This window comes from Lissotriton helveticus, chromosome 7 (assembly GCF_964261635.1).
Source record: "Lissotriton helveticus chromosome 7, aLisHel1.1, whole genome shotgun sequence".
Lineage (NCBI taxonomy): Eukaryota > Metazoa > Chordata > Amphibia > Caudata > Salamandridae > Lissotriton > Lissotriton helveticus.
In genome coordinates, this window is record NC_136068.1 from 257,104,082 (window position 1) to 257,131,297 (window position 27,216).

Consider the following 27,216-nt stretch of genomic DNA (forward strand, 5'->3'; position numbering starts at 1 on the left):
CAGTGCAGCCTAATGCTTCAGACAACGTTTGACATTCCCATAGGGCCCACCACAGATGAGAGCCGCATTCCAATGTCGAGCAGTAAGGCACTGTCTGTTCCAGCAGATTTACTGCAGAGTAAACATGTTTGGTTATAGATTTCCAAACTATCCCAACATATTGCATGTTCCTCATTTCACGCCCAGACCAAGATGCTCAGAGTAAATGCCCACTATTTTAGGAGATGAATATTTTCTGTCCTAGGTGAGCTATGGGATATTTAAAGAGGGGGCGAGAGCTAATACCTTTGGACATCCGCTGCAAGGCTAGTTCTTAATGCCCCGCCCATAACTCCCTCCCGCCCTCTCCTGGAAAAGCTTCATTGGCTACCGATCCGACAACGGGTAAAATGTAAAACTTGTTGTATTATTCATAAGAGTATCCATGGCTCAGGTCCCCTGTACCTGACGGAGAAGTTTGTCCCTTACAATCCTGTACGCACCCTCCGCTCCAGCAATCAATGTCTTCTACAGGTTCCGTCCATCAGAAGGGCGAGATTGGGTGGTAGAGCTCTCTCATTTCTGGGTCCCAGTCTCTGGAATAAACTTCCACCTACCCTCAGGCTATGTACTAACCATTTAGCCTTGAGGAAACTGCTGAAGACCTTTCTGTTTTAATCCAGCAAGATCCTGGAAGCACTGTCCCTTTCGCCTGCTAGGTGCATTAAGGGCAGAGATACTCCTTTGGGAGTCGAATCTAGCGCTATACAAGCATATAAATAAACAAATAAATAAATAAACCCCGAGGATTTGTAGCTATCTGTGGCCTGCCATCATTCCAATGTACAGTTATTTCATGCATTGCTGCTTTAGGATTGAAATGTTATTTCATCCACACCCAAAGGGCCTTTTAATGGAGTGACATGTTATTTCACTCCACTGCATACCTTTCAATAGTGTGACGTCATTTCATCTTCAGTGTGAATTCCTTATAATGGAGAGTGGATCTACCTTATAGCCAGATTATTTGTCTTGTAGTAGTGTGACAAGTTACTTCATCCTAAATGTGAATGTTATAGGATGGTGTGAAGTGTTGCTTCATTACCAGTCTGGCTGCATTATGATGATGTGACATGCTTTTCTTATATTCCCTTTAAGTATTTTGTACAAAGGGAAATGCTGTTTCGTCCTCAATATGAGTGCCCAGGCATACACAGTGTTATGAAGGTGTGATGTTGCTGATACGGAAAGTCTTCTGCATGGCTCTGAAGAGTGTGCTTCCCTGCCCTATCTTGATCTCCTGCTTTCCTGATTTGTTTTCTTAGTGAAGATGACAATTACGCATGTCCACTAATGGACCCCTAGGGCCGCCGGAACGCCACTTTTTTGACGTTTTGGTGGCACAATGTGCCACTGACATATTTACAAGGTCACATAAATCCACTTTACGTGGCTTTTCTTGGCCTTATAAATATGTACCCTTCAACGCAGAAAATTGCATGAAAGGGGCATTCCACTGGTGTTTCTGGGGGCGTTCCCTGCAATATCCATAGTTTTTTGACACTACCCCAGATTTATGAGAAATCCCCAGGGGAGGCGTAAGGGAGACACAATGAGGAGAAATAACTTTATTTTGCCTCGTTTTCCTCTTTCTATGTGTGCTACATTCTGCAGCACACATAGAAAGAGCAAAAAGCCTCTTGTGATTGTTTTTGTGCTGGTTGGTTTCCCTTCCTGTAAAAAAATAATCATCCCCGCAGTGCAGGCACCCTTGTAGCAAGGTGCAAATGTGCTTGCATTGGCGTACAGCAGCCCTTTGTGCACCGACGCAGGTGAAAAGGACAGGAATGCGTCGTATCTAATATATACAGCGCATTCCTGCCATTTTCTTTTGACGTAGAGCATTGCAGCAGCAAGGCCTGCTGCTCTGCCCTACGGCAAAAAAAACATAAATGAGGCCCCTTGTTTACATGAATTGAGACCCCAGAGCTTGGCTCTGACATCGAGGGAGTATGCTTAGTGCACCACTCTTTTACAGAGAGCGGTTACTTCCCTCTCTCCATAGGCTGTGGTAGACTGTCAGTGGTGGCAGCATAATCTATAGTCACGGACACCTGTACCCTTAGGAGGGGTTGCCTATGAGATCCCTCCTGGTAAGGAGTGTGCAGTTTCGCTCACCTGAGCTCTTTTTGCTTCTATCCTGTGTGGGATGTTTGTTATGAGATCCAGTGGGATACTGGGCGATGATGGTAAGCCACTGTGTTTAATATGTCACTGGTATCTGTTCTGCTGGTACTTCAAGCTCCCCTCCCTAGTCCTGTAGTAGCCTGGGTGTTGGTGAAGATACAAACTTCTACCTGTGTTTAGCTAAGAATCCCTCTGCTGGGACAACCTCCTCCCTTTCTGCTGGGTGATGGTCAAGGCCTCCTGGCCTGGAGTTAATTAATATTCCTTCCTGGGCACTGCCTGACAGGTGCCAAGAGACTGAGGAAAAGGGAAGCTGGCTATCTTTTTGTACGGATAATGGAGCAAACATGAAAGAATTGTGCCACAGGATTGGAGGAGCACCCAGGATTCAAAAGTAGCAGATCCTGCGAGTAGCCGGTCCATCATGGAATGATAACACCCTCCTCATTGGCCTGTGGTTGTTCAATGCTGTACTCATTTTCTGACATAACTACACACCAGGGAGAGGGAGGAAGAAAAGATCCAGGAATGGAATCCAGGAGTTGGATTGCTATTCGCCTTGCCAGATCTGGGAACAGGGTCTGGATGTGAGAAGGTGTTTATGTGATGGATTACCAGTGAAAGGAATTTCCCAGTCAGACAAAAGGAGCTGGGCTTCAGCTCATCAGGTAAAGACTTTGGGGAACACTAGCAGGGAACAAGCTATCTGTGAGGATCGTGGAGCGCTGACTGCGTTGAAGCACAAGGAGACTCTAGGCGACTACTCAAAATAGGGAAACTTGTTGCCACCAATATGGAAGGAGGCAGGGGAAGCTCCTTACTGGTACTGAAAGTGGGCCGGTTTTGCACCTGATCCCTCGCCTGGGCTGTGGAAGACTGAGGGTGCTTCCAGTTATCACTTGTAGTTGAGGAAGAGTGCCCTGTTGAAGAATTTACCACTTGAAACCTTGATTCCTGCCCCAGGATTTACAAGTCTCCAGCTTTGTCTTCGCTTGTCCTGCACTAGTAACAAGCAGCACCGTCCCGATGGGTACCCTGCTATTAGAAACCCAAGTGCAAACAGTGGGTTCTCTGTAATAGTCTGCTGACTCTTTTTGTGTCGTCAGAGAGTATCAGGGAGTACTGTTTCCCCTGCCAGCCTCTACCCTTCTACAGCTACCCCAGGGGCTACTGGGACTCCAGTAAGTGTGCCATGATGCCAGGCACCCTTAACCAGATCCCCGACACCATTAGAGTGGTGACCTCTTAAACAAAAGGTAGGAGCTTCTGGTACTTTGTGTGGTGGGACACTGGGAGGACTAGGAATATTTGATTTCATATCAACTGCTGAAGCCAAATTTCTGCAATATAAGGAGTGCTACTACCTCAGTAGCTCTAAAGAATAATTCTGTGCACCATGGTCTGTATACGGCAATGTTTACTGTTTTTACAGTGCTAAGCAACTATAGGTCACATTACGATGGCGGTCGGATGTTCTCGCAGCGGGAATGAGACCGGCCGACAAGTTGTCGTCGGTCCAACCTGCTAGATTAGGATGCAACCACTGTGTAGGTGGTTGATAACATCCCTTTTTCTATTGTGGCTAATGCTGCAGCCGGTTTTCACAATAGAAAAAGGGATGTTTTAAACATCTGTGTGCCTGGCACCATGTGCTGCCTGGCACACAGTGTACGGATGTTTGGGGGGCCACCACATGTGCCTTCCAGGCCACATAGCGGAGGCCGAGGGGGGATGTGGTTCCTGCTAGGGCCCCCCAAAGTCCTTTTCCGGCTGCCTGTTCATGGTGGTAGAACCGCCATGAAGAGGCAGTCGGAAAGGGATAACCTAATTCCTTATGGTGGTGCCTGCACAGGCACCACCCCCATTGTAGGGATTAAAAATTCAACCACTGTCCCGGCTGGATATTTGATCCTATCAGAAGCAGCGGTCCTACCTCCCCACCTCTGTGGTCCAAACAGCTGCATTGTAATGCAGCAGTCCGACCAATGCCCTAGATGGTGGGCAGACCGTCACCGACGGCCTGTCGGTGGTAGTCCACCATCGCAATGAGTGCATAAATTCTGTTATAATGTTTGGGTTCAGAAATCGGGCCTAGAGGGCTGTAGAAACTTCTGGTTTTCACTGTGTATCTTAGTTTTATGTGTAGAATATTCTCCTTGTGTGTGTGTATTAAAGTATCTTTCTTTTATAAAGTAAAGCACTCACTGGACATTGATCTTATTGGTCGATATTACAGGGTAAACTGTATTATGAATGTCTAACCCACCTCGCCTCCTTGATTAAGCTTTGGACTGATATGTATCACCACACCTGAGTGACTCAGGTGCTAGAGAGGAGCACTTGGTTATCCAGTTTGGTTCCAATAGTACTGTGGCCCGCAGACACAGTACTATTGGACAACTCCAGTTGATGTGCCTAGATCCCAGTTACCCTTGACTGCCCTTGTGCCCCGGGCAACTGGTCAGCATCGATATGTTGCTATGTTACCAGTGTCTCATGATGCTATGTTATGTTACTTCACCATCAGTATGAGTGTCTCATCATGGTGTGCCATAATGCATATTCCTCAGTGAACGTGTTTTTTAAAGCTGTAATGTTCAATTATACTGTGAGGTTTCTGTTTCCCAGAAAGTCATATCAAGCTTTACTTTATTTGTTATTTCCTGCTGTGTGTTTTTTTATGATAAGTAACATGTTAATTCATTACCAGAATAACTAATTTATGATTCTGTTACATGCCATTACATCCACTCTGTAAGTGTTTAATGATCTCAATATATGCTTTAACCTCCTAATTGTGAACATCTTCTGGTGGAATGACAAGTTACTTTATCCCCAGTGCAAGAAATGTATGATTGTGTGACGTTTCATGCTCTGGGTGTGTCTTATGGTATGTGTAACATGTTATTTTATTCACAGTGTGGGTTTTATGAGTGTGTAAAATGTTATTTTTATCTCTATTGTCTATGTGATGTGTTAGTTCGATGCCGATGTACATATCTTATTAAGGAGAAACAAATTACTTCCTTTTTAAGTGGGTCTTGCAATGGTACAACATTCTATTTCAACTCCCTTTTTAAGTGTTTTATCATCGTGTGACATGTTATTTTATCCTCTGTATGAGTGTCCGAAACATATAGTGCATTATGAAGGTATGACAAATTATGCCATCATCAGTGTGTTATACCTTTCGGTGCAATTTTACGTCACCTCAGGCATACGTTTCTTATGATAGTGTAATATGCCACTTCATCCATCAGTCAAGTGTCTTATCATAGTGTGACATGTAACATCCTCTACAGTGAGGCTGATGATGTGACGGGGAACAACCTTTACAACGCAACTTTTACAACGCACTACCATTACAACGAAACTTTTACAACGCAACATCCATTACAACGCATGTTTTTACAACGCAACCATCACAACGCATGACACTACAACGCACACCACTACAACGCATGTCATTACAACGCAGTCATTACAACGCATACCATTACAACGCATAGCATTACAACACATAGTACCCCTACACTATCCAACACTTACCCTACTGTTGCACCCCCTGGAGTTAGAATAGTAATTTTTACCCCTACACTATCCAACACTTACCCTACTGTTGCACCCCCTGGAGTTAGAATAGTAATTTTTACCCCTACACTATCCAGCACTTACCCTACTGTTGCACCCCCTGGAGTTAGAATAGTAATTTTTACCCCTACACTATCCAACACTTACCCTACTGTTGCACCCCCTGGAGTTAGAATAGTAATTTTTACCCCTACACTATCCAACACTTACCCTACTGTTGCACCCCCTGGAGTTAGAATAGTAATTATTACCCCTACACTATCAAATACTTACCTTACATGCAAAGTAATGTTATGCGTTGTAATGGTATGCATTGTAAAGGTAGTATGCGATGTAATGGAATGCGTTGTAAAGGTAGTTTTTAAAAATTCGTTGTAAATGCATGCGTTGTAATGGAATGCGTTGTAATGGATGTTGCGTTGTAAAAAATGCGTCGTAAAGGTAGGCGTTGTAAAAGTATGCGTTGTAACGTCATACATCCGATGTGACCTTACCCTAACTCCAGTGTGTTTTAAGAGGATTTGACCGGATATTTCTTGCTCAGAGTGCCCTCTAAGGGTGTCACACGTCAGACCACGGCCACTGTAAATATCTTATTGAGTTATGATCTGTTATTTCATACACCATATGAGTCTTCAATTAGGAGTCCCATAATTATGCTGATGTGGCAAGTAATGGGCTTTTCTGGCCCAAGTGAGATTATAAGGTCTGTGGAAACACTGGTGACCCAGTGTATTTTGTCCAAAGACTTTGGCTGCATTTATCCAGGTGAAATACCAAGTATGAACTGAGAAATAACCAAAAGGAATTGCAATTGTCAATTTCCCAATAGTTTTGCCTTTCAAGGAGGACCCTTGGGGTCCATCATGTAAACTCCATCCATCAGAGTTAACATAAATCATGGTGTTGGTGCTCTGGGAATCATAGTTACCAAGAACTGCACAGGGCAATCAAAATGAGGCCCTTAGTCTTCAAGAGAGTGCTACTCTTCTATATCTTATGGTATGACAAGTTTCTTCAACCCTAGTTCAAGTGACCTATGATGGTGAGGCATGTTATTTCATCCTACGTGAAGTGTATTGTATAGACATGATGTAATGTCATCCCTTTGGCTGGTGTCTTAAGGAAGAGTGACGTTATGTCATCTAAACTCAGATGCATTTTGTTGGTGTGATGTAATTTTATCTTCATTGTTTTTTTTATAAAATGATGTAACATGCTAATTGAATTTGCTTCTGTTTTATGATGGTGTGATATGTTACTTCATCTCCAGCATGCATGTCATAGGATCCTCAGACATGTTATTCCACCATCTCAGGGTATTTTTTTGTTGTTGTATTAATAAAACAGAAATATGATTAAAGACTTTGCACAGGGCACACTGAACTGCAAAGGGGAAAGAAGTTGAAGTGAAAATCGAATGTGTGAGTGTACTGATATGTGAGTTAAAGATAGATGCCTTTGAGGAGAAGTGTGTGTTCACCAACAAGAACAGAAGGACACAGCAACAAAGTGAAGAGGCAGCATCAGATCTTTGGCCTGGATGGTTGAAGAAATTTGTTTGAAGAACAGAAGAGGGCTTGAGGAGAACAGAGATAAGAAGGTTGACAATTGGCAGAAACAATACGGGCCCCAAGCTGAACTGAAGGGCCTTACAAAACCTCTAACCTCAGAATTAGAAAAACCCACAAGTGTTCCCATTGCGATAACAACATTCTTGGCAGCTGAGGGTGATACATGGTCCATTTAAAAAAAAAAAAGGTTAACATTTTGAAGGCTGTTACAGTGGATAAATGTGACCAGAGTGCAACAACAATCAGCACCATGTGCCCCTTAATTTTAGAGTCTGATGGTAACAGAACATTTTCCAGTCTTTTCTGCATGTACTTAAATGGAGAAGAATCAACACGTGGAATTTTCTACACCATAAATCCAGCTGAAATTGTACAATTTAATATGAAACAGCCCAGCGGAGAAAGAAAGCTTCATAAGTCTTTTCCATAATTGGAAAAATAGCAGAACAACTAACATTCTGTCTTGAAACGAAAATATGTGAGAATACGTATTAATATACCACACAAAACAAATCTATAAAAAATGATGGTTGGAAATCAAGTTGGCTTTATAATTTTGGTTACCTTTCATCTTTATGTGGAATTCCCCCAAATGCATTTCCAGCGCCCCCTCGATCAGGCACATATCCTGGAAAATGGAAAAACATGATTCACAATTTAATTGAGCAGTTCCACATTCAGGCATCGTGTTTGCTAAGATATCACTTGAACTGGAACCAATCGCGCTTAATTTTAGATCTGTTCTTCAAAAGTGTATGTACTCTTTTAGCACGTCAAATAAGGAGTGCTGTGTATCCTTCCACGCCAAAAAGAGTACTCCAGATATCTGTTTGTAATGCAAGTTATTTTGCTTTTGATCTGCAGAATATAGTTCCAGACTCATATTCCTTTCATATCCAGTATGACCTAATTGTTTTCTGTTAAGATGTTGACAAGTTTTGCATCAAACTGTGTCAAACGTTGAAACTGCTAGCAAAGTTTGACACAGTTTGATGAAAAACTCGTAAACATCTTAGCACAAAAAAAGAGTAGCATCTTGTCTTTGAAGTCTACCAGACAGTGCAATTGTCTGGTTGTGAAATATGTATCGGGATACGTCTATTGATGAAACTCCACCCATTGATTTCCATTGGCTTTTTGTCTTGTTAATTTCGATCGATAAACAAAATGAAAAAAATTGCTTGCATCATTTTGTAGCCAGGCACGTGCCTGGTGTGCATGCCTACAAAATGCCACGCCTGGCCGCATAGGCTTTTCCTTCCCTATTTATGAGCAACATGGTATCAAGGATGCTGTAAAACTTGGCTAAAACCATTGGCAAAGCCAATAGATCGCAGAGGTGAGACGTAATGCTTTTGCCAATGATTGTTAATTAAAGTGTATTGGAAGATTGACTAGTTTTGTTTCTTGAATTTCTTTTTAAATAGATTTATATTGTTTTATAAAACAAGAGTATAGTTCAAAGGTAATCATGCATAGTCATGTAATAGCACACAAGTGTCGTTAGCCACCCTATGGGCAGATTCATCCCTACCGTATCATGGTTCGGTGGGGAAAGGCATAACATATATATGCTTCCATCGCAGCCACATGATTGCACTCGCGCAACTATTTTACTCGATCTGTCTAAACAAGAGGTTATCAATGACTAAGGTGCTAGTCAAAATTGTAGGAAATAAAACTCTCCCTTATACCCCTCCTCCAAACCCCCTTCCCCCTGGGCGTGCCACGACTGAGTCAGTCTATAAAGTCAACATAGGAAATGGTACATGCTATCGATGGAGGGTATCGACCCACTGCGATATGTATTGTCTAAGCTTTGAGGGCTCTCTCTGGTGTCTCTACGCCAGTTATTGACTGCCCTCAGTAAATACCATCCCCCTGGATATCATAACAACAAGTGCTTTAGAGTGATAATAGACATCCAAGTTGTGTTAAATGGTGGACGACCTGTTGATGAACTAGGGCGTTCTCCTTTATGTATTGACCAGTTGCTGAATGGAAGCTTGGGAGAGGGAGCGGGTGGGGAAGGTTTGATACTCAAGTTGGTAAATTGCCTATCATGTTATTGGGATGTACTTTTTGCTACTTCAATCCAATGCCTGGCACGTTGTAACATATTACTACCGTTGTGGTTGGGTCTGGAGCCCGGTGTTTTGTACTTGTACTGATTTTTGGTATAATGTACATGATGTCATGCTTATTGAAAGGTCAATAAAAAAAATTGTTTTAAAAATGTTTTAAAGTGCTTTAGAGAGAGAGTTGGAATTTATCGCACCCCATAAAACCTGCCATATCAGGGTTTGGAATTTGTTGAATGTGAAAAAAGTGCACTTATTTGACTTTTTTGGGCAATAACGTAGATTTTGTTGCTTAGTACATCAAAATCCGAAAGTTTTGGTTAATACCGGCCCTTTTTACCCTTCCATGTTCGACCTGCCAACATTTACCAGGGATCACAGTTTATTTGTCATGTTGCATACAGACCCGATCTGATTCTTAATGCCCTCAATGCCTGTGCTGTGACATAATAAGTGTATTTTAATCCACTCACTGGTCACATTTTTTATATCAAAGTAATAATAATACAGTATTGTTGAGCTTAATAACGGAGGCTTGCATCTTTAGAGGACAATGAATAATACTTTATTATTCTTACTGATTAATACTGGCTTTTTATTCGACCTCTGAAAGATGAAAGGTTGAGTGCCCCCACCATGACTGAATAACTTTCAGGTTATGCGCAAACCTCATCTGCAGACAGTAAACCCATAAAGCTACCTGAGAGTGTGTTCTGGTAATAATTTTCTTTTCCTATGTTTCTGTGTACCTTGTCACAAAAAAAAGTTTGTTTTAAAGATTTGTTTATAAAATATATTTTTCACGTCATTTAGGTTTTTCAAGTGTTAAGATAAAAGCAGGGAGCTACAATTTTTCCAGTAGTATTTTGTGGACTTCTCAGATTGCGGGCAGGATAGCATGCATGAGAAATCTCGGTTTGTATTGCATGCTTAGGTTTCAGCTCCATCAGGTAATATTTACAGGATACTTCAAAAATCTTAGGGTAGTGACTCACAGTCACTACCTCACCTGATGCACAGCTTGACTCTGTTTGACTCCTATTCAAAAAATATTCTCAAACTTATTCCTTACATGAAATGAATTTTAAACATGGTTTTATTCACCAAATTGTTCATCAAATTATTTTTCTTTGATTATCACACATTTTTTCAGGTCATAATTATTTTCAACATTCAATATTAACAGTTAATCTTTGGTGTGAATTTCATCACACTTTAACACAGCCCATAATAATATACATTTTCAACTGAGAACAAAAGCTATTATCACAAGTTCAAATCGGCCCGATGCATTTCGGGACCCTGTCCCTTCTTCGGGGGCCTTCCTGTGGACAAAAAATTTAAATTAAATAATGTATATTACTCTCTTCGCTTTTAAAAAATAGTTTTAACTCATGGGCACGTTCCGGCCTCAAATCTACCACCAAGTTTCCGTACTCATATAACAATATATGTAAAAGACAAAACGATACTTTCAATTTTCTGGTTTACTGCCTGTGAAACATTAATATGAATTGTATGATTAGCACTGTATTGAATAGGTAGTAGCGAATTCCTAATGGTTAGTGTCTTAAGGCTCATTTCGATATATCAATGCTTGTTTGATTCATGGGTGCCTGCCTGGCTCTTAACGTTATTTAAAAGTTAAGCGTTACCTCTCTGTGAATTATGACATTGTACCCGATAGATCAGTGGTTTAATGGGGTTAAAACGTTCTACAATTACCAACCTAGCTATTCTGGTTCTGTGTTATTCGTACAATATGCATAAACGTGTCGTTCTAATTACCTTGTATAGCGCAATGGTGTGCTGCCTGCTTCTCAAGTGAAATATAAACTGCTCGTAGCGTGCTGAAAATAAAATGTGAGTGTTGTTCAATGTTCACTCTCACTTGCGATTAACAAAATAACATGTGCCAATTAATCATTGCTGGTGATTTGTACCTTAAAGCGGACTGGAGAGTCACCGACTTCTAATCGAGATGTAGGGTTTTCGGTGCGTTGTTTTCTTCGTGTTCAAAGTGTCTACCATGAAACGAAATGTGTGTTAAACAAAACCGTTCAATTACGCGCGTGCATTTGCTCGGTAATGTTTTTAAAAAGTTTCTGGCTGATGCCTTCCGGGAAACTCACCGGCTACTCTGGGTTCTTGTTGCTCTTCGCGGCGGACGTTCGGTGCAAGTAATCTCACGGTCATAAAAAAGCGACCTTATCTAACCCTGAACGACCTAGTTTCTTAAGGAAATAGGAAGGCGCCATATTGGAGTGATGTAAACTGCACGGATAACGGGACTAAATCTGTGTTATGTGCTCATATGACGTCCATATTTACTGTTAGTCACTGCATATGTTTAATTTCCATCATCTAAAAATAAAAGTGAAAATGAAAAATAATAAATAAAAACGGCGCAATCCTCAGTTTCCGTCGCTGAAAGTTACTAGTGTTCATGCTAATTAATGTGTGCAACTGCTAAACAACATGCCTGCGGTGACTGGGTTCTACATGAATGACATTATTGCCAATTGATGCGAATGTTTTACATACAAATATCAATCTGCATTATATATTGTACATAATGAATGTCTAGGTTGAATATTATAAAACATTTGTGTGGTAGTTGATGATCTTATCCACATAATTAAACAGATAAATTCCCCATAATTTTCTATAAAAAGCAAACCATATCTAATTTGTCATTTAATCCACGTGGCTCCATGGTTTCAAATTTTTTAATCAGCATTGTTTCCCTTTGGGATAAGAATTTTTGATTGTCCCTCCCTGGTATCACTTCAATTTTTTCTATCACTAAAAATCTTAGTTGAGAGATATTGTGCTTTTTTTCCAACCAGTGTGCTGCTAAGTTAGAATTGGTGTTTTTAGTTCTTATCATACTTTTGTGTTCTCCTATTCTTGTCTTGACTTTCCTTTCTGTTTTCCCTATATACATCAGCCCATGGGCATTTGATGGCATTTGATGCCGTAGATCACGAAGTTGGAATTGCAATCTGCTGATAATTTGAGTGGTATTTGTTTACCAGTTCTTGGATGTGATACAAAAGTTTGTTGCATAACATTATTGCAATTAATGCAATTGTTGCATTTCTTCATTCCCTTGTAGTCTGTAGGTTTTGTGTTCCTTTTAGATTTTAATTCCTCCTTTAAGTTTTTGCTCCTTTTGTAGGCAAAGATCGGTCTTTCTGCGAAAATCTTGTTGAAATCTTCATCTTGTTGTAACAATTCCCAGCGGTTTACAATTATCTTTTTTATGTTCCGGGATTTGGTGGAATATTTTGACACGAAGACTCTCCTTTGCTTAGTTTTAGGTGTTTTCACTTTTTTGAGAAGACTTTCACGGCTCAAGTTTTTAATCTTTTCTTCAGCTTTGGTAATGCACGTTGCTGGATATCCCCTTTCTTGAAACTTATTTCTGATCCTCTGCATGTCTGCTTCTTGTGCTTCAGGGGATGAACATATTCTTTTGCTTCTTAGCATTTGTGAAAATGGTAAGTTTTCAATTAGTTGTGGGGTGTGAAAGCTACTAAATAGCAAAGTGTTGTTGCGGTCAGTAGGTTTGACGTAAGTTTGAGTGTTTAACTTCATCTGACTCCTGGTGATTTGTACGTCCAAAAATGATATTTCTTTCTCATTGATCGAATGCGTAAATGTAATCCTTGGTTTTTTTTTATTCAAATCTTGAATGTTTTTCACTAAAATTTCAGATGAACCTTTCCAAATCAGAAATATATCGTCTATAAAACGACGATACATTAATAATGAGGTTGTCCATGCGTCATTGGTCAAAATGTGCTGTTCCTCAAATTGCGCCATGAAGATATTAGCGTAGGTCGGTGCTCCTCCAAAACCCATGCTGGTCCCGCTGATCTGTAAGAAGAACTTGTTGTCAAATTGAAAGTAACTGTGTTGTAAACAAAACAGTAATAGTTCAAGCAAGAATATTTTGTTAGCTCCAATGTCCTCTAATTGCAGTAATGCCCACTCTGTCGCTTCGATTCCTTCCTTCAGTGGTATTGATGTATAGAGCCTAAGGCCGTCCACATATCTCTTCTGAATATTTACAGGATGCTATAGGTTAGCATTTGGGACCAAATGTTGCACATAGCAGTCTGTATTTCAAGATTTTTATTCATTGATTTAGACCTCTCATGAGGTTAACAAGAACAATTTTAAAACAAACTTTGGCGAATTTGCTTAGTTACCATAATTTCATTAATTTGCTAACACAATGATAATTTTAAAACATCTATATACACTATTACAAATTCATTTAGCGGAGAATTAATAAGAACCATCAACACCTTCATTATAAATACATTTTCCTAGAATAAGCATTAATAGTTCTTGATTTCCATAAGTTCTTCAATTGCTAGTAAAATAATAAAAAGGATTTTTTAAATGTATATACATTATTACATACAAATTTGTTTGGCAGGGAATTGATAATAACCATCCTTTCCATCCCTCTAAGGACGTTATTCTTTGAACATATAAGATTTAAAAAGCGATGCTGAGCCTCTATTATTTCTCTGCTTGGACATATGTATATCATGTGAGCTAGGTTTTCTCCCCCCCAGCAGTCTGCATGTAGTTAAGCTACTGCCCTAATGAGGTTTTATGCTAGGCTGCTGCCCTGCTTGGGGAATGCCATCATTTTCAACCACAAAGAAGTCTCCTGGGTTCTAAGACATCTACTGTACAAAAGAAACAAAACTACACAAATATACAAAAATATACAATGTATTAATTTATAATAAAAGAAATATATATTCATATATATTTTTAGTAGTATAAAGATACAAAAATGTATCATCATACGTAAGGAAGGTCACATATATTAACCACAACTATTTTGGTTTTACGACTCTATCACATCATTTAGGGGCCGGAATCGTAAACATGCTGTACGACCCGACAAGTATGATCCGGACCGGGGAATGAGAGCGCGATGCGTACGGAAAACGTCGCGTATGAGCGATTCGTACAGAGAGCCAAACAATCAAACGCACCGTACCCCTGCAATCATGGGGTGTACGCACCGTACCATTACACACTGTACCCCTGCAATCATGGGGTGTACGCACCGTGCCCCTGCAATCATGGGGTGTACGCACCGTACCCGGGGGGGGGGTCCGTTTTGTACGCGGTTCGAGTCGAAATCTGCTTTTCCGGATGTTTTGAGCTCCCATAGAAAAAGAGTTGTACGGAGTGTTGACAAGACGAATCGTACTTGCTGGGTCGAAAAATGCTGCTTCGATCCGTACGGACGTCCCGTACTGCATGTTCCGAATGCGATTCGTACGGATTTTTAAGTCGTATGGTCTTTCGTACGATTCGTATGGAGACCTGCTTTGGGTCCGAATCGTACTTTATCGTGCGTATGGGACGTTTAAGGGTACGATTGGTACGGGAAATATGCTCCGTACGGCTATTTGTAAGGGATTTTACCGAATCTGAATTGGCCCCATAATGTTGAATAAATCCACGGCCCTTATTTCGTTTTAATAATGTGAGAACAGCTATGCGTCTACGGTGCTTGTCGCTGTCTTTCGGTGGTATCCATTTTTGCCCTTTGTCTCTAGAGGCACTGTCCCCTTGATTTAGAGCGGTAGTTCTATTATTTTGTGAGCATTATGGAACCATTACAATGACACCCACTTATTCTCTGATTACCGCAGATATTACTCTGTGTAATATCTACAATAATGTAATGGTCTACAACTTTGTGCATAAAATGTAAAATGCATGTGTGTGCCTGTGTCCAGATATCTGTGAGCAGATATATGCACTTACGTGTATGCAACTCTATGTAAACATTATGATGCATTCATGAAAATATGACATGATACTTCCGTGCAGTTACATACGTACTTATGGTCAAAAGTGGGAATGTGGAAATAATGTACGGAAATATCAATACAATCTTGAAAATCTCTACTTATAAATGCCTCTTAATACTCACAAAAACATTTAAAAACAAATGGGATGTAATATTGCTAAGTTATTGTTTAAAACAAATGCTCAGATAAGAGATGGATTTGAAATACAGCCATAATAGTCTCCAGTAACAGTTTTTGGAGGCACCCATTAAACCCTGTAATACTTTAGAGGGCAATAACCGATCTGTAATTAGATGAAAAGGATTCCTTGAGGTTGTAATCTTCAGTTTCCAGGACCTTAGCAGAACACTAGAAAATTCCTTTAATATTGGGGCAGACCTGCAAACTACGAATGGGCTAGATAGTCTTGGAGCTGCCATGAGGAATCCTGGTAGGTTCCAGCATGCTTTGTTTCCCAATGTGAGCCTTTCCTATCAGGCTTTCATTCATCCTTTCCCTTTCTTACTGGTTAAAGTCTCACTGACCCCGTGTCAGTTTTTGATTTAGAGTAGCCACTTTGTTGTATGAATTTTACAGACCCCTTTAAAGTAAAGTCCACATTTGTAAAGTGCACAATCACCCGTAAGGGTCTCTAGGCGCTGGGGGCCGTCGGGAAGATTAAGCGAGCTATTGCCCAGAGTCACATGGTGCTGGGCTAACCTGCCGCCGGAGCCGGGGATCGAACCGTGGTCCCCAGATTCCAGCGTCAGTCGCCCTGGCCGCAGCGCCACACCTCTCCCTCCTTTACTACTGCCATTGCTATGGCTAGGATAATGTATGGATCACGACAGGGAACTGCTGAAATCCTTTCTACAGTTCCCTAGCATTAAATTTACTTGCTGAAACACGTGTTAAACATTTGTGTTCAGTGTTGGCCTTTTACTTGGTTTTTTTTTATCTTCAGTTTATGAGTCAGAAATATTTCTAAAATGTCAAAAATGTATTGACATAAGTGTGCCTATTCCAAATTAACTTAGAAAATGGCTGGAAACCTTGGGCCCGATTCACAGAACTAACAAGACAAAATCCTAAACCTACTTCCATTTTGGTATTCACAGAAGGCACTTGCTCATTTTGGTATTCACAGAAGGCACTTACTCATCAATGAGGAAGTGCCTTCTGTGAATACCAAAATGTGTAAGTTACTCAAAATGAGTCAGTTACTCATTTTGGTATTCACAGAAGGCACTTACTCATCAATGAGTAAGTGCCTTCTGTGAATACCAAAATGAGTAAGTGTCTTCTGTGAATACCAAAATGTGTAAGTGTCTTCTGTGAATACCTAACTGGTAGTAAGCTTAGGATTTTGTCTTAAGTTAGTTCTGTGAATCAGGCCCCTTATGTACATAGCAAAATGATTGTGTATATAGTAAACTTTTGAGGATAGGGCCTAACTTTTTCCCAGTGGCTGTTTCTGGATATCTATCTGATATGACCGATCAATGAGGGATGGGGGTAGTTTCTTAAAGTGAACTAGCATACTGGAGCGTCTGAGCTATTACAGCAAATGCTTGGTAAAATATTTTTTGTCAGGGTACTCAAACATGACAAGCAGCAATACCCAAGAGAGCTACTACAATCCACAAATCAGCAGTTCATTTTGTCAGAGGTTTTTCATAGTAAATTAGTCACAACCTCTTATGCAGAATTTGGAACTTAGGCCCCCATTAGGATGGCGGGCGGACTTTGCCCGCCCGCCACCCTCGCGGAAAACGGGACCGCCCACGAGCTGAGCTGCGGTCCCGCACTGCATATTAGGATGCGCCCACCACAGTGGCGGGCGCATCATGCATTTTTAACATTGTGGCGGGTGGTGCTCTCAGCACCGCCTGCCACAATGCTAAAAATGCATGTATGCATTTGCATGCACAAAGCGCCAGGCACCGCATGGTGCCTGACGCATTGTGTATGCAAATGCAGGGGGGTACCACAGGTACCCCCCATGTGTGCCCCCCCTTCACCATGGGGGCCAGCAGGGGGCCCCCGGAGTGAAGACTGCATGCCCTTCCGTGGCGGCAATGGCATCTGTTTAAGCCCATCTTAATATGGCTGGCGGTGTCTAACAGACACCGCCACTATATTAAACGTTTTCGTCTTTCCGTCCACTGCGGTCCCCCCTGCCATCCTAATATGGCGGGGGGAATTTAGGTGCGGATGGCGGGCGGATTGCCCCCGCTAGGCTGGCGGGGGCAATCCGCCCGCCATCCTAATGGGGCCCTTAGTGTTACTGCCAGTTAAATTTGTATGACAAAAGATTACTTGAGACTCATGATGACAGATGCACCTACAGAAATTAGGTGGGAGTAAAAAGTGTGTATGAGAATTGATAGTAGGAAGAGACAAGCATCTGCTAAAGTGACTTCCTCCTATCCCACATAGTGCCTTGAGGCTTGCGGAATATACCTCAGTGTAATCAGCCAAATCGTTCTTTAATGTTCTGCTACGCCAAACTTAAGCCAGTTCCATACACATTTCAAATGAATTTCCTTGCCAATGGAATATAGATATGGAATATTTGAAACAATAGTAAGATCAAGTCACACGGAAGAATACGTTGGTGTAAACATACCTCTTTCATGACAGACAATGTCAAATAGAAATATAGCAATAAAATAAAGTGATCAGGAAGAACACCAACTGTCCTTGAATTCTAGCCTAGTCTTCTGTGTTATTTTTATGTTTTGAAGGGCATAAAAATGATATGGCTGCTGTGTTTGATCACTTCCCATGTTTCGTAAGGGTAAACACAGTACCTCAGTGCACTCTTGGAAATTCTTGTAAAGTTCGACCAGACTTTCTCTTGATGCTTTCGTCGATGGCGACAACGAAAAGGCATGTTTCATGTTACATGCCCCATCTCGCAGCCTCCACTGGATGCAATAAGCCTCGAACAGTTCTTCTATCTGCAATACACATGAAGTAACACATCCTTTTATTCTTTAAATATCACTAAAAGATCTATTTTTGGACTGCGCACATTGGCAATAACACAATGCAATCACAGAATTTAGGATAAACCAGTACAATGAATACAGCATCTATGACAGATTCTGAGGTGATAATTTGTAGAATTACTTGTTGTACATTTTTTCCTTCACTTTGGACTTTAAATGAGTATGAGTTTTATCAGATACACGTCCTTAGCCAATTCACGTCTACCATTTATGTGGAAACCAATTCCAAAAATTCTTTATTTCGGCCACATGGGCCATAAAAGATGCAATAAAAGCAATACATACATTTGAGACACAGTATATACAATAAAAGAGGTCCTGCTAGGCCTGCATAAGGTACACGAACAAGGTAAAGTAAATCAGGGGGACATTTTCTTCCTTGTTATCCATGCTGCCATTAAAAATTTTGAAACCGCAAACACAATATGGCCCAGAGTGTTGGTCTTCATAACCCTGTAGGCCTGTGAGTACTTCCTAAAGCCCAAATTCCGGCACAAAGGTGCTATCCAGCGCCTCCTCGGGCTCCGGTAAGCATAACAACCAAACATTATGTGCAGATCATCTTCGTCGTGGGCTTTACAGCATGGGCAGAGTTTGTCACCCCCTGCAGACCATTTGTAAGTAAAAACTTTGGTAGGGAGTGTACCAAACCTCCATTGCAGGAACAGTTTCCTCGCTAAAAGAGGAGAAATAAAATCCATAAAAGGTTCGAATACATACGAATTTTTGGATTCTAAAAAACGTCCCGTCAGGGTGCCACTGTCATGAGCATTAACCATAGCAGCAAGGTGTTTATTCTTATACAGCTGGGCAAGGGCTTTCCGCGAGATCCTTTGGCAGCCCTGAGCTGGATCATCCCATAGGTCAGGCAGATTCAAGCTAGTCAGTTCCGACTTGATATATGCCAGCCAGGGAATTTTGCTGTTGGTATTCAGCCTCATGACATGAATGAGGTCCTGTCTGTAGTGATGCAGTTCCTCGGTGGTCCAAATCCGATGCCAGAACTTCACAGGCTTTGACAGAAGATCCTCGGCAATAGACGGAAGGCCCAGGTCAAGTCTTAAGGGGAGGAGTGGCGTACCTTGCGGGAGAGCAAGTAAACGCCTAAGAAAACAATTTTCCACCCCTGCCATGACCTTACCTGCCTTATGTCCCCAGAGCTCACTGCCATAAGAGGCTGCCGCCTTCGCTTGGGACCTGTAAGTTTCCAGGGCCGGGCTTACAGGCTTAAAGGACGACTTATTGGCCGCCTTCAGGAGTGCCCCCGATAGCTGGGCGAGTTTAAGCCTAGATCTCGCTACCTGGGAGTCCCATGATAAATTTCCTTGCAATGATACCCCCAAATATATAAAGGTCGAGACCCTCTCCAGAGTGATATCCCCCAGTGTCGGGTTGGGTCTGGTTTTGGTGGGGGGGTTGAAGATCATGAACTTGGTTTTACCCGTGTTCACCTCCAACCCATGCTGACGACAGAAAATGCCAAAACCGTCCACAATCCTCTGGATCCCCATTGGGGATTTGGAAAGCAGGAGGGTATCGTCGGCAAACATTATTGCCGGGACCCTCCTGCCTGCCAGAAGCGGGGCGTCATTGTCTCTAACAGCGTCAAGATGTTGAATGACGCTGTTAATGTACAGACAGAACAGGGTCGGGCCAGGACACAGCCCTGTCTGACGCCACGACGGACCGGGAATTTGCCCGAGAGCCTACCATCCCTCCCACACCTTACTTGTGCAAAGTTGTTCTCATGCAGCCTGATGATGATACTAAGAAGGTGGGGGGGTACTCCTAGCTTTTCCAGAACCTCCCATAGCTTGCCTCTGGGGACGAGGTCAAAGGCTGACCTCAGGTCCACGAAGACCATGTACAAACGTCCGCCCTCCAGCGTGACCGTCTTCCAATATAGGAGAAGGAGGCGGAAAATTTGGTCCATGGTCGACGTGTTCTTCCTGAAGCCAGCCTGAAGGGGGCTCATGATGTCATTGGCCTCGACCCAGTCTATGAGATGGTTTAGAATGAGGCGCGCAAAAAGCTTTTGGGGGACATCAATTAGGCTTATGGGCCTGTAATTGGCGGGGAGCAGAGTGGATCCCTTCTTATGGATTGGTACAATCTCTGCCCCCAGCCATGACCCGGGGATTGGCATACCTCCTAAGATGGCATTAAAAAGAATAAGAAGGTATGGACCCCAGATGTCCGGGTGATGCCTAAAGAGATCCCCGGGTAGCCTGTCCAGGCCTGGCGCCTTCCCCAATGGTAAATGCTCCAGGGCAGATTCCACTTCCCCCAGGGATAATTCCATACCAGGAACCTGGGAGCCCAGAGGCACTTGCAGAGATATATCAGGGCAAGAATCAATGTCCTGGTAAAGTACCCCGAAGTAGGCCTCCCAGACTGCGGGTGCAATATTAGGTTCGGTTGCCTTAATAAGCTCCCCAGTCCCATTATTTACAAGGGCCCAGAATTTCCGGGAATCCCTGGTTTTTAGAGCATCATAGAGATCCTGCCAGTGGATCCAGTCCCACTCGGCCCTGGCAGTCACCATCACTGATTTGTAGTGTTTCCTGAGGTCACGTACCTTGTCCTTGTTGGACCCCTCTTTTATTGCGGCAATAAGCTCGGATTTTGCTGCCCTGCAGGAGGAGGTATACCAGGTGGGAACATGGGTCTTTTTCTTTCGGGTTGGCACCACCGGGTAGAAGACCTCAGCCAGATCCCTCACTAGGTCCTGATGTATATTACCCAGTTTCTCCTTGAATTCTGGGATCCTTGGCTCAGCCAGAAGTACATCCACCTCCATAAACCTTGGGAGTGCCAGCTCATAGAGCTTAGTGATAGCCTCTTCTGAGCTAACCAGCTTCCCCCACTTGACCCGGCGCCTATTTGTCGAGAGGCGCAATTCCCCCAGGTCTTCCCCTTGCTCTACTGGGGATACAACCGCCGAGGGTAGAGGGCTCTGGATGTTTAGACAAAGGGCATTATGATCACTATCTGCCCTATTTATCACCCCAAAGTCAAGTACTTTTGGCCAAAGTGTAATATCCACCATGATGTAATCTAGCCTCGACTCATGGCCCCTTCTGTTGAAAGTGCACACCGAGGGGGTATCGGAAGGAGTACGACCATTACAAGCCCTCAGTGCGCAATTCAAGGTAAGGGACATGAGTTGGAGTGCTAGAGGAGACCAGGCTTTGGGGTGGGGAGAAGACGAGGGTGGCACCCCCCAGTAGTCATCCTCGGCCGTAAGGGCACCATCCAGTAACCCCTCCAGAGGTTCAAAGTGGCAATTGAAAACAGCTAGATAAAAGATTGAGTTGAGTGTTATGTGGAAACACTCAACTCAATCTTTTATCTAGCTGTTTTCCACTGAGTCCATTCCAGTACTCATCTTTTTAATCTCCGTCCCTACTGATCGGATACTCTTACACTATTCTTTCAGTTGCAATCAATTTTCTAATGTTGTTCTTGACTTTCCTTCAGCAAGTGTTCTTTAGCATTTCAATTTTTCTCCTTGTCCTTCAATCTCCAGTCTTGTCATTCTGACCACAGGCCATTTTGGACATTCACATCTGAACTGCCTGACTCTTCTCTTTTCTTCTAGAGACTTGTCTTGCATGTTCTCACACAATTCCCTATATGGAACACCTCAAGTGACATCTACTGTGCAAATATCATCTTCATTTGCTGCTGATCATCCTATCTTTTCTCATGCTTAGAGCCATGTCAAATTGGTTTGTATAGTTTGAAGCCATCATGTGTGGTAAGGCTCTATATGTACTGAATGTGTATGTGTCCTGAGTGCACATCTTTGCGTTGAGCTGAAGTTCAGTTTACTTGTCATGCCCTAGACTTTTCCACTGTACCTGGGTTATGAACTGTTCATCAGATCTTTGTTATTGATAAATAGTCATATACCATCATCTCTACAATTAACCTTATGAATGCAGTAGCACGCACTGTTCCAAAAAAGACTAATGTGTGTGATACCCCACCAATCACCTCCTTGTTAGGTCAGGGGCTTACAGCCTGCAACCATTGGTTAGCTTTATTGTCTCTCTCATTTACTTGCTTCTTGTTCAATGACTTTGCTTGTCACAGCTTGTTCATTTTGTGTGTGTCCCTCCCATGGAGAATACTCTTCTTACCATCTTTTTGATTGGCTGACTTGAATACTTCAACCAATCACTTTCAGAGAACTTTTTTTTCTTTTTGGTTACCGTGTGGTGCAGCTAGCATTCCAACTTTAACTTTAGATTGCCTAAGTAAAACCATATATTGTTTCAACCTACTCAACTACAAAACTAGAGAGTCATCCCATTTTGTTATGTTATGTTTTGTTATATGTAAAGAACATTATCACCAGCTAGGGTATCCTGGTGCTGAAGAAGGTGTGTGTTCCTAGACCTGCCTATGGTGGGTTGGCTAATTGAGAAGACCGGCCTTCAGCTTCTTTCAGAATTCAAGAAGTGAGGAGGAGGCTCTGTTGTGGAGTGGAAGGCTGTTCCATGCTTTAGGAGCGATGTAAGAGAATGTCCAACCTCCTGATCTGGTTAAGTGTATATGTGGCATCTGTGCAAGTAGGAGTCCAGCGGAGCGGAGGTCTCTGAGTGATTGGTGGAAGGAGATGCAACAGTTCAGGCAGAGGTTGACCTAAGTTGTGTAGCACCTTAAATGTGTGTGTGAGGAGTTTGAAATGAGTGCACTTGTTTATTGGGAGCCAGTGGAAGTCCATGAGTTGCGATGTTAGGTAAGTTCTGTGTGGGAGGTTGAGGATGAGTCTAGCTGGTGAGTTCTAGATGGTTTGTAGTCTTCTAGTGTGTTGCTAGGTGAAACTATGTAGAGGGTGTTCCCATAGTCCAACTTGCTGGTGTCTATAGCTTAGGTCGTTTTTCTAGTGTTTCTTGGGGGCCACTTGTAGTTCTCCATCAGCATCTTCAGGGTGTGGCAGCAGGATGCAGGGACAGCATTGACTTCTGCAGTCATGCCAAGTTTTCTGCCAAATAATATTGGTTCCAGGCATCTGTGCTCGGTGTGGTTGTGGGTCAGAGTTTAGCTGACCATGAGTTGGAGTCCCATGGTGAAGTGTTCTTGCCAAAGATCACTACTTATGTCTTGTGTGTTAAGCTTGAGAAAGTTGGATTTCATCCAGTTAGAGACTTCGGTCTTGCAGGCGGTGAACTTTTTTATTGTGTTGAGGGGTCTTATCTGAGAGGGAAGGTATGAATTGTGTGTCCTCAGTTTAGGAAAGGATGTTGAGTTTGTGGGCATGGATAACATTGGCAGAGGGATCATGTATGCATTTAAGAGGGTGGGCCGAGTGATGAACCTTGAGGAACTTAACGGATGAGTTTGCAGACTTCTGAAGAGTATGGTGCCAGGTTGACAGCTTGTGTTCTATCCGTTGTGAAAGAGCAGATCCTGTGGAGAGAGGGTTCTTGGATGACAATTTTGTGTGGGTGCCTGATGTGCATGGAATGTGAGACGGCGTCAAATGGTGCAGAGAGGCCCAGGATGGCTGTCCTGTATTTTGAATTTGAATTTAAAAACATTTGTATAGCGCACATATACCACGCGGTTTCTTGGCGCTTTTGGATTGCGAGAGGCAGCAAGAAGGATCTAAAGAACGTGAGCTCGAGAAAAGAGCAGGGTTTTGAGGCCTTTACGGAACTCAGTGTAAAGGGATGTCATGCGAAGCTCCGCGGGAAGGGAGTTCCAAAACATAGGGGCAAGGACTGCAAATTTGGTTCCACCCGCCTTTTCCTTCCTAAACCGGTGAGTGGTGAGGAGTGCTTGATGGGTAGAGCGGAGCTCTCTGCCCGGTACATAGGGTTTAACAGCGGAGCAAATAAACTCCGGGGCAGTGCCCATTTTAGCCTGGAAGGTAAGACAACCAAGCTTAAATAAGGCTCGCTCTCTCACTGGCAGCCAGTGCAATGCCTGCAATAAAGGGGTGGTACGGTGATATTTAGGCAGGCCGTGAATCAGGCGGGCAGCCTGGTTCTGCACTAGCTGCAGCCGATGGATGGCATAGGCCGGAGCGCCATTATAGATGATGTTACCATAATCAAGGCGCGAGAGCACCATGGCCATCACTATGATCTTTAAGGCGGGAAGGGAGAAAAAACGAGAGATCTTCCTAATAGTTCTGAGAGAAAAAAAACAAGAAGAGACAACCGAATTCACCTGTGAGTGGACAGAAAGTGAGGAATTAAGAAAGATACCAAGGGTTTTAACCTTAGAAACAGGAAGCGGGGGAACACCGAGTGAAGATGGCCAGTGGGAAGGGGACCAGGGGCTGCAACCACCTCCGGTCAAGACTAACTCCGTCTTGTCCGGGTTGAGTTTGAGGTGGTTGCAGTTCATCCAGTCCTGTATAAACAACATAACAGACTGGACATTCTGGGAGGATGAAGGGGAGTGAGAAAGGTTAAAAATTAGCTGGAGGTCATCGGCGTAGTTAAACACCGTGACCTCGAGCTGCTGTAACATAAAAATGAGGGGGTAGATGTATAAATTAAACAAAAGAGGGGAAAGTGAAGAACCTTGGGGAACCCCACAAGCAACCTTACGAGGGGAGGCCCTGAAACCAGCTAGATGGACCGCCTGAGCCCTGTCACTCAGGAAGGACTAGATCCAGGCGAGGGCAAGGCCCTCTATGCCCGCCGCCCTGACACGGGTAAGAAGAGTGGAGTGATCCACCGTGTCAAAAGCGGCGGACAGATCTAAAAGAATGAGGGCCTGTGGTGAGTTGGTATCAATGCCCTCGCGTAGGTAGTCCATCACTGAGATCACCACCTTCTCCGTTGAATGGAGGGGGCGAAAGCCCGCCTGCCGAGGGGAGAGGCAGTGGTTGTTTTCCACGTGGGCGCTCAGGGTGCAGGTTAGATGGGTTTCCAGGACCTTGCCCAAGTAAGGCAAAAGAGAAATGGGGCGGTAATTGGAAGGGGAAGAAGGGTCGGCACCTGCTTTTTTTAAGATAGGAATGATAGCCGCATATTTATGGGCAGCAGGAACCACTCCATTCCTGAGGGAGTCATTCAGAAGGGTAAGAGGGGGAATTGGGCAGGCTAGGAAGATATCTCTCAAAATATAAGCAGGGGCAAAGTCCAGAGGGGAGCCTGATTTCACCTTTTGGAGCAAAGGAGGGAGCGTGACTTTTGTCAGAAGGGGAATGGAAGTGAGTTTAGGGGTAGCAGTAGGGGGGGGAGGATTAATGAATGTGAGGGATGGAGGGGGGATGTTGGCCTTAATCTTTGCGACTTTATCAAGGAAAAAAATCATTGAGCGAGTCGCAAAGCGGTTGTGAAGGGGGGATCGTGGCCATGACTCTGTGGGATGAGGCAAGCTCGTGTACTGTGGCGAAGATTTCTTTGGATTGTGACTCCGCAGACAGAATCCTGTTAGAATAAAACAGGGTCTTGGCATCAAGGATGCCTTGCTTGTAGACCTTAAGTACGGAAAGGTAGGCCTTTTTTTGGGCAGGGCAGTATGTTTTCCTCCATGCGCGCTCTGCTCTGCGCGCGGCCAACTTTTTCACTTTAAGATCAGGAGTGAATCAACGGTTAGCAGCGTGATTCCGCTTAACCGTGATCCGTCTTAATGGAGCAAAGTCGTCGCCAGCGCGGGTAAGCCAGTTGTTAATGGTATCCAGTTGGACCGGGGCGGCGAGGCCGGTAAGGTCAGGGCTAGAGTTGGCCAGGAAAGTGCACAGGGATGGCATGTCGGCTTTACCCCATTTTCTAACCCAGATGTTCTTAGGAAGTGGAAGTTTGACAGCCGGGGCTAAGGCAAGGGAAAAGGAGATTAAAAAATGATCAGACCAGGAACAAGGGGAAATGGCAAGTGGGGTGACGGGGATGTTCAGGGTCCAAACCTGATCGAGCGAGTGACCAAGTGCATGAGTGGGGCTGTGAACATGAGAGGTGAAGTTGAGGCTAATCATAAGGTCAGTAAAATCTTTAGAGGAGGGGCTTTCAGCAGGAACATTAGGCCAATAGTTCAGGTCACCTAAAACTAACACTGACGAGTTGTTTACTACCAGTGTTGCGAGGGTGTCCTGAAGATTAGAAACAAAGGTGGGGGTGGGATGGGGGGGACGGTAGATGAGGACAACGGTAAGGGGAGTGGAGTGGGAGCTGGAACGAATTATCAAGCAGTCGACTTCCGGAATAGAGGGGGAGGGAAGGATCTGAAAATGGAAATCAGTGTGAGCTATCAGGGCCACTCCACCGCCTCTCCTGCCCTCCGGTCGATCCGCTCGGATGGTAGAGTATGAGGGAGGTAGGGCAGCTAAGACATTTGGCAGGGAGTCGGCCTTGAACCATGTCTCTGTTAACAACAAGAGATCCGGTTTATGGGTATCAATATAGTCGAATAGCTCATACTGGTGGCTAACTGCTGATCGGGTGTTAAGAAGCACGGCCGTGGTGTTAAAGGCCGGGGTATGGGGAGCAGGTACAGAGGAAGGGATGGAAGAGACAGTGCGGGACGAAGTGAGCAAGCCAGCTATAGTGGCTGGAGGAATAGGAGGAGGACTAGCAAGAAGGCCCAGATGTTTCAGCCGATAAAAGGTAGACGGGCTGATAGTGCCAGGGGTCCAGAGTGACAGGAGACTGAGGGAAGAGTAAGACAGGGGGGGAGCATTAGGAGGTGCCCCTAGCCCCGGCCGGCCGCGGACGGGCGCAGACGGGCTGGACTCTGGCGTGACTCCGGCGCGCCTACGTCGCGCCCGCTGCGCTCGTCCGCTGCGCTGACACATGAAGGCCGTTTAAATGGAGGAGTGGCGCGGGGGGAGTGGCGTGGGAGGGGTTGGGCGATCCAGCCCAAGGCAAGATGGCGACCGCGGCCGCTGAGAGCCCGCGGTATAAACAGCTGACAGACAGCCACGCACAGCCCCTAAAACGAAGAATGAATGAATTAGTAACCTGTCAATGTTCAGTACAGGTTAGTGCACAAT

The 27,216-nt window shown here is 43.7% G+C and overlaps 1 protein-coding gene across 3 annotated transcripts in view; it reads right to left on the reverse strand.

Moving 5' to 3' along the window:
- RIPOR3 (RIPOR family member 3) overlaps nt 1-27,216 on the reverse strand; it is a 452,740-nt gene that overhangs the window by 176,376 nt on the left and 249,148 nt on the right. For all 3 annotated transcript variants that reach the window (XM_078652038.1, XM_078652039.1, XM_078652040.1), the window contains 2 exons: nt 18,060-18,209; nt 7,896-7,959 (listed from right to left, as the gene is read on the reverse strand). In XM_078652038.1, coding sequence (XP_078508164.1) covers nt 7,896-7,959; nt 18,060-18,209 — 214 coding nt within the window. The remainder of the gene's footprint in view (nt 1-7,895; nt 7,960-18,059; nt 18,210-27,216) is intronic.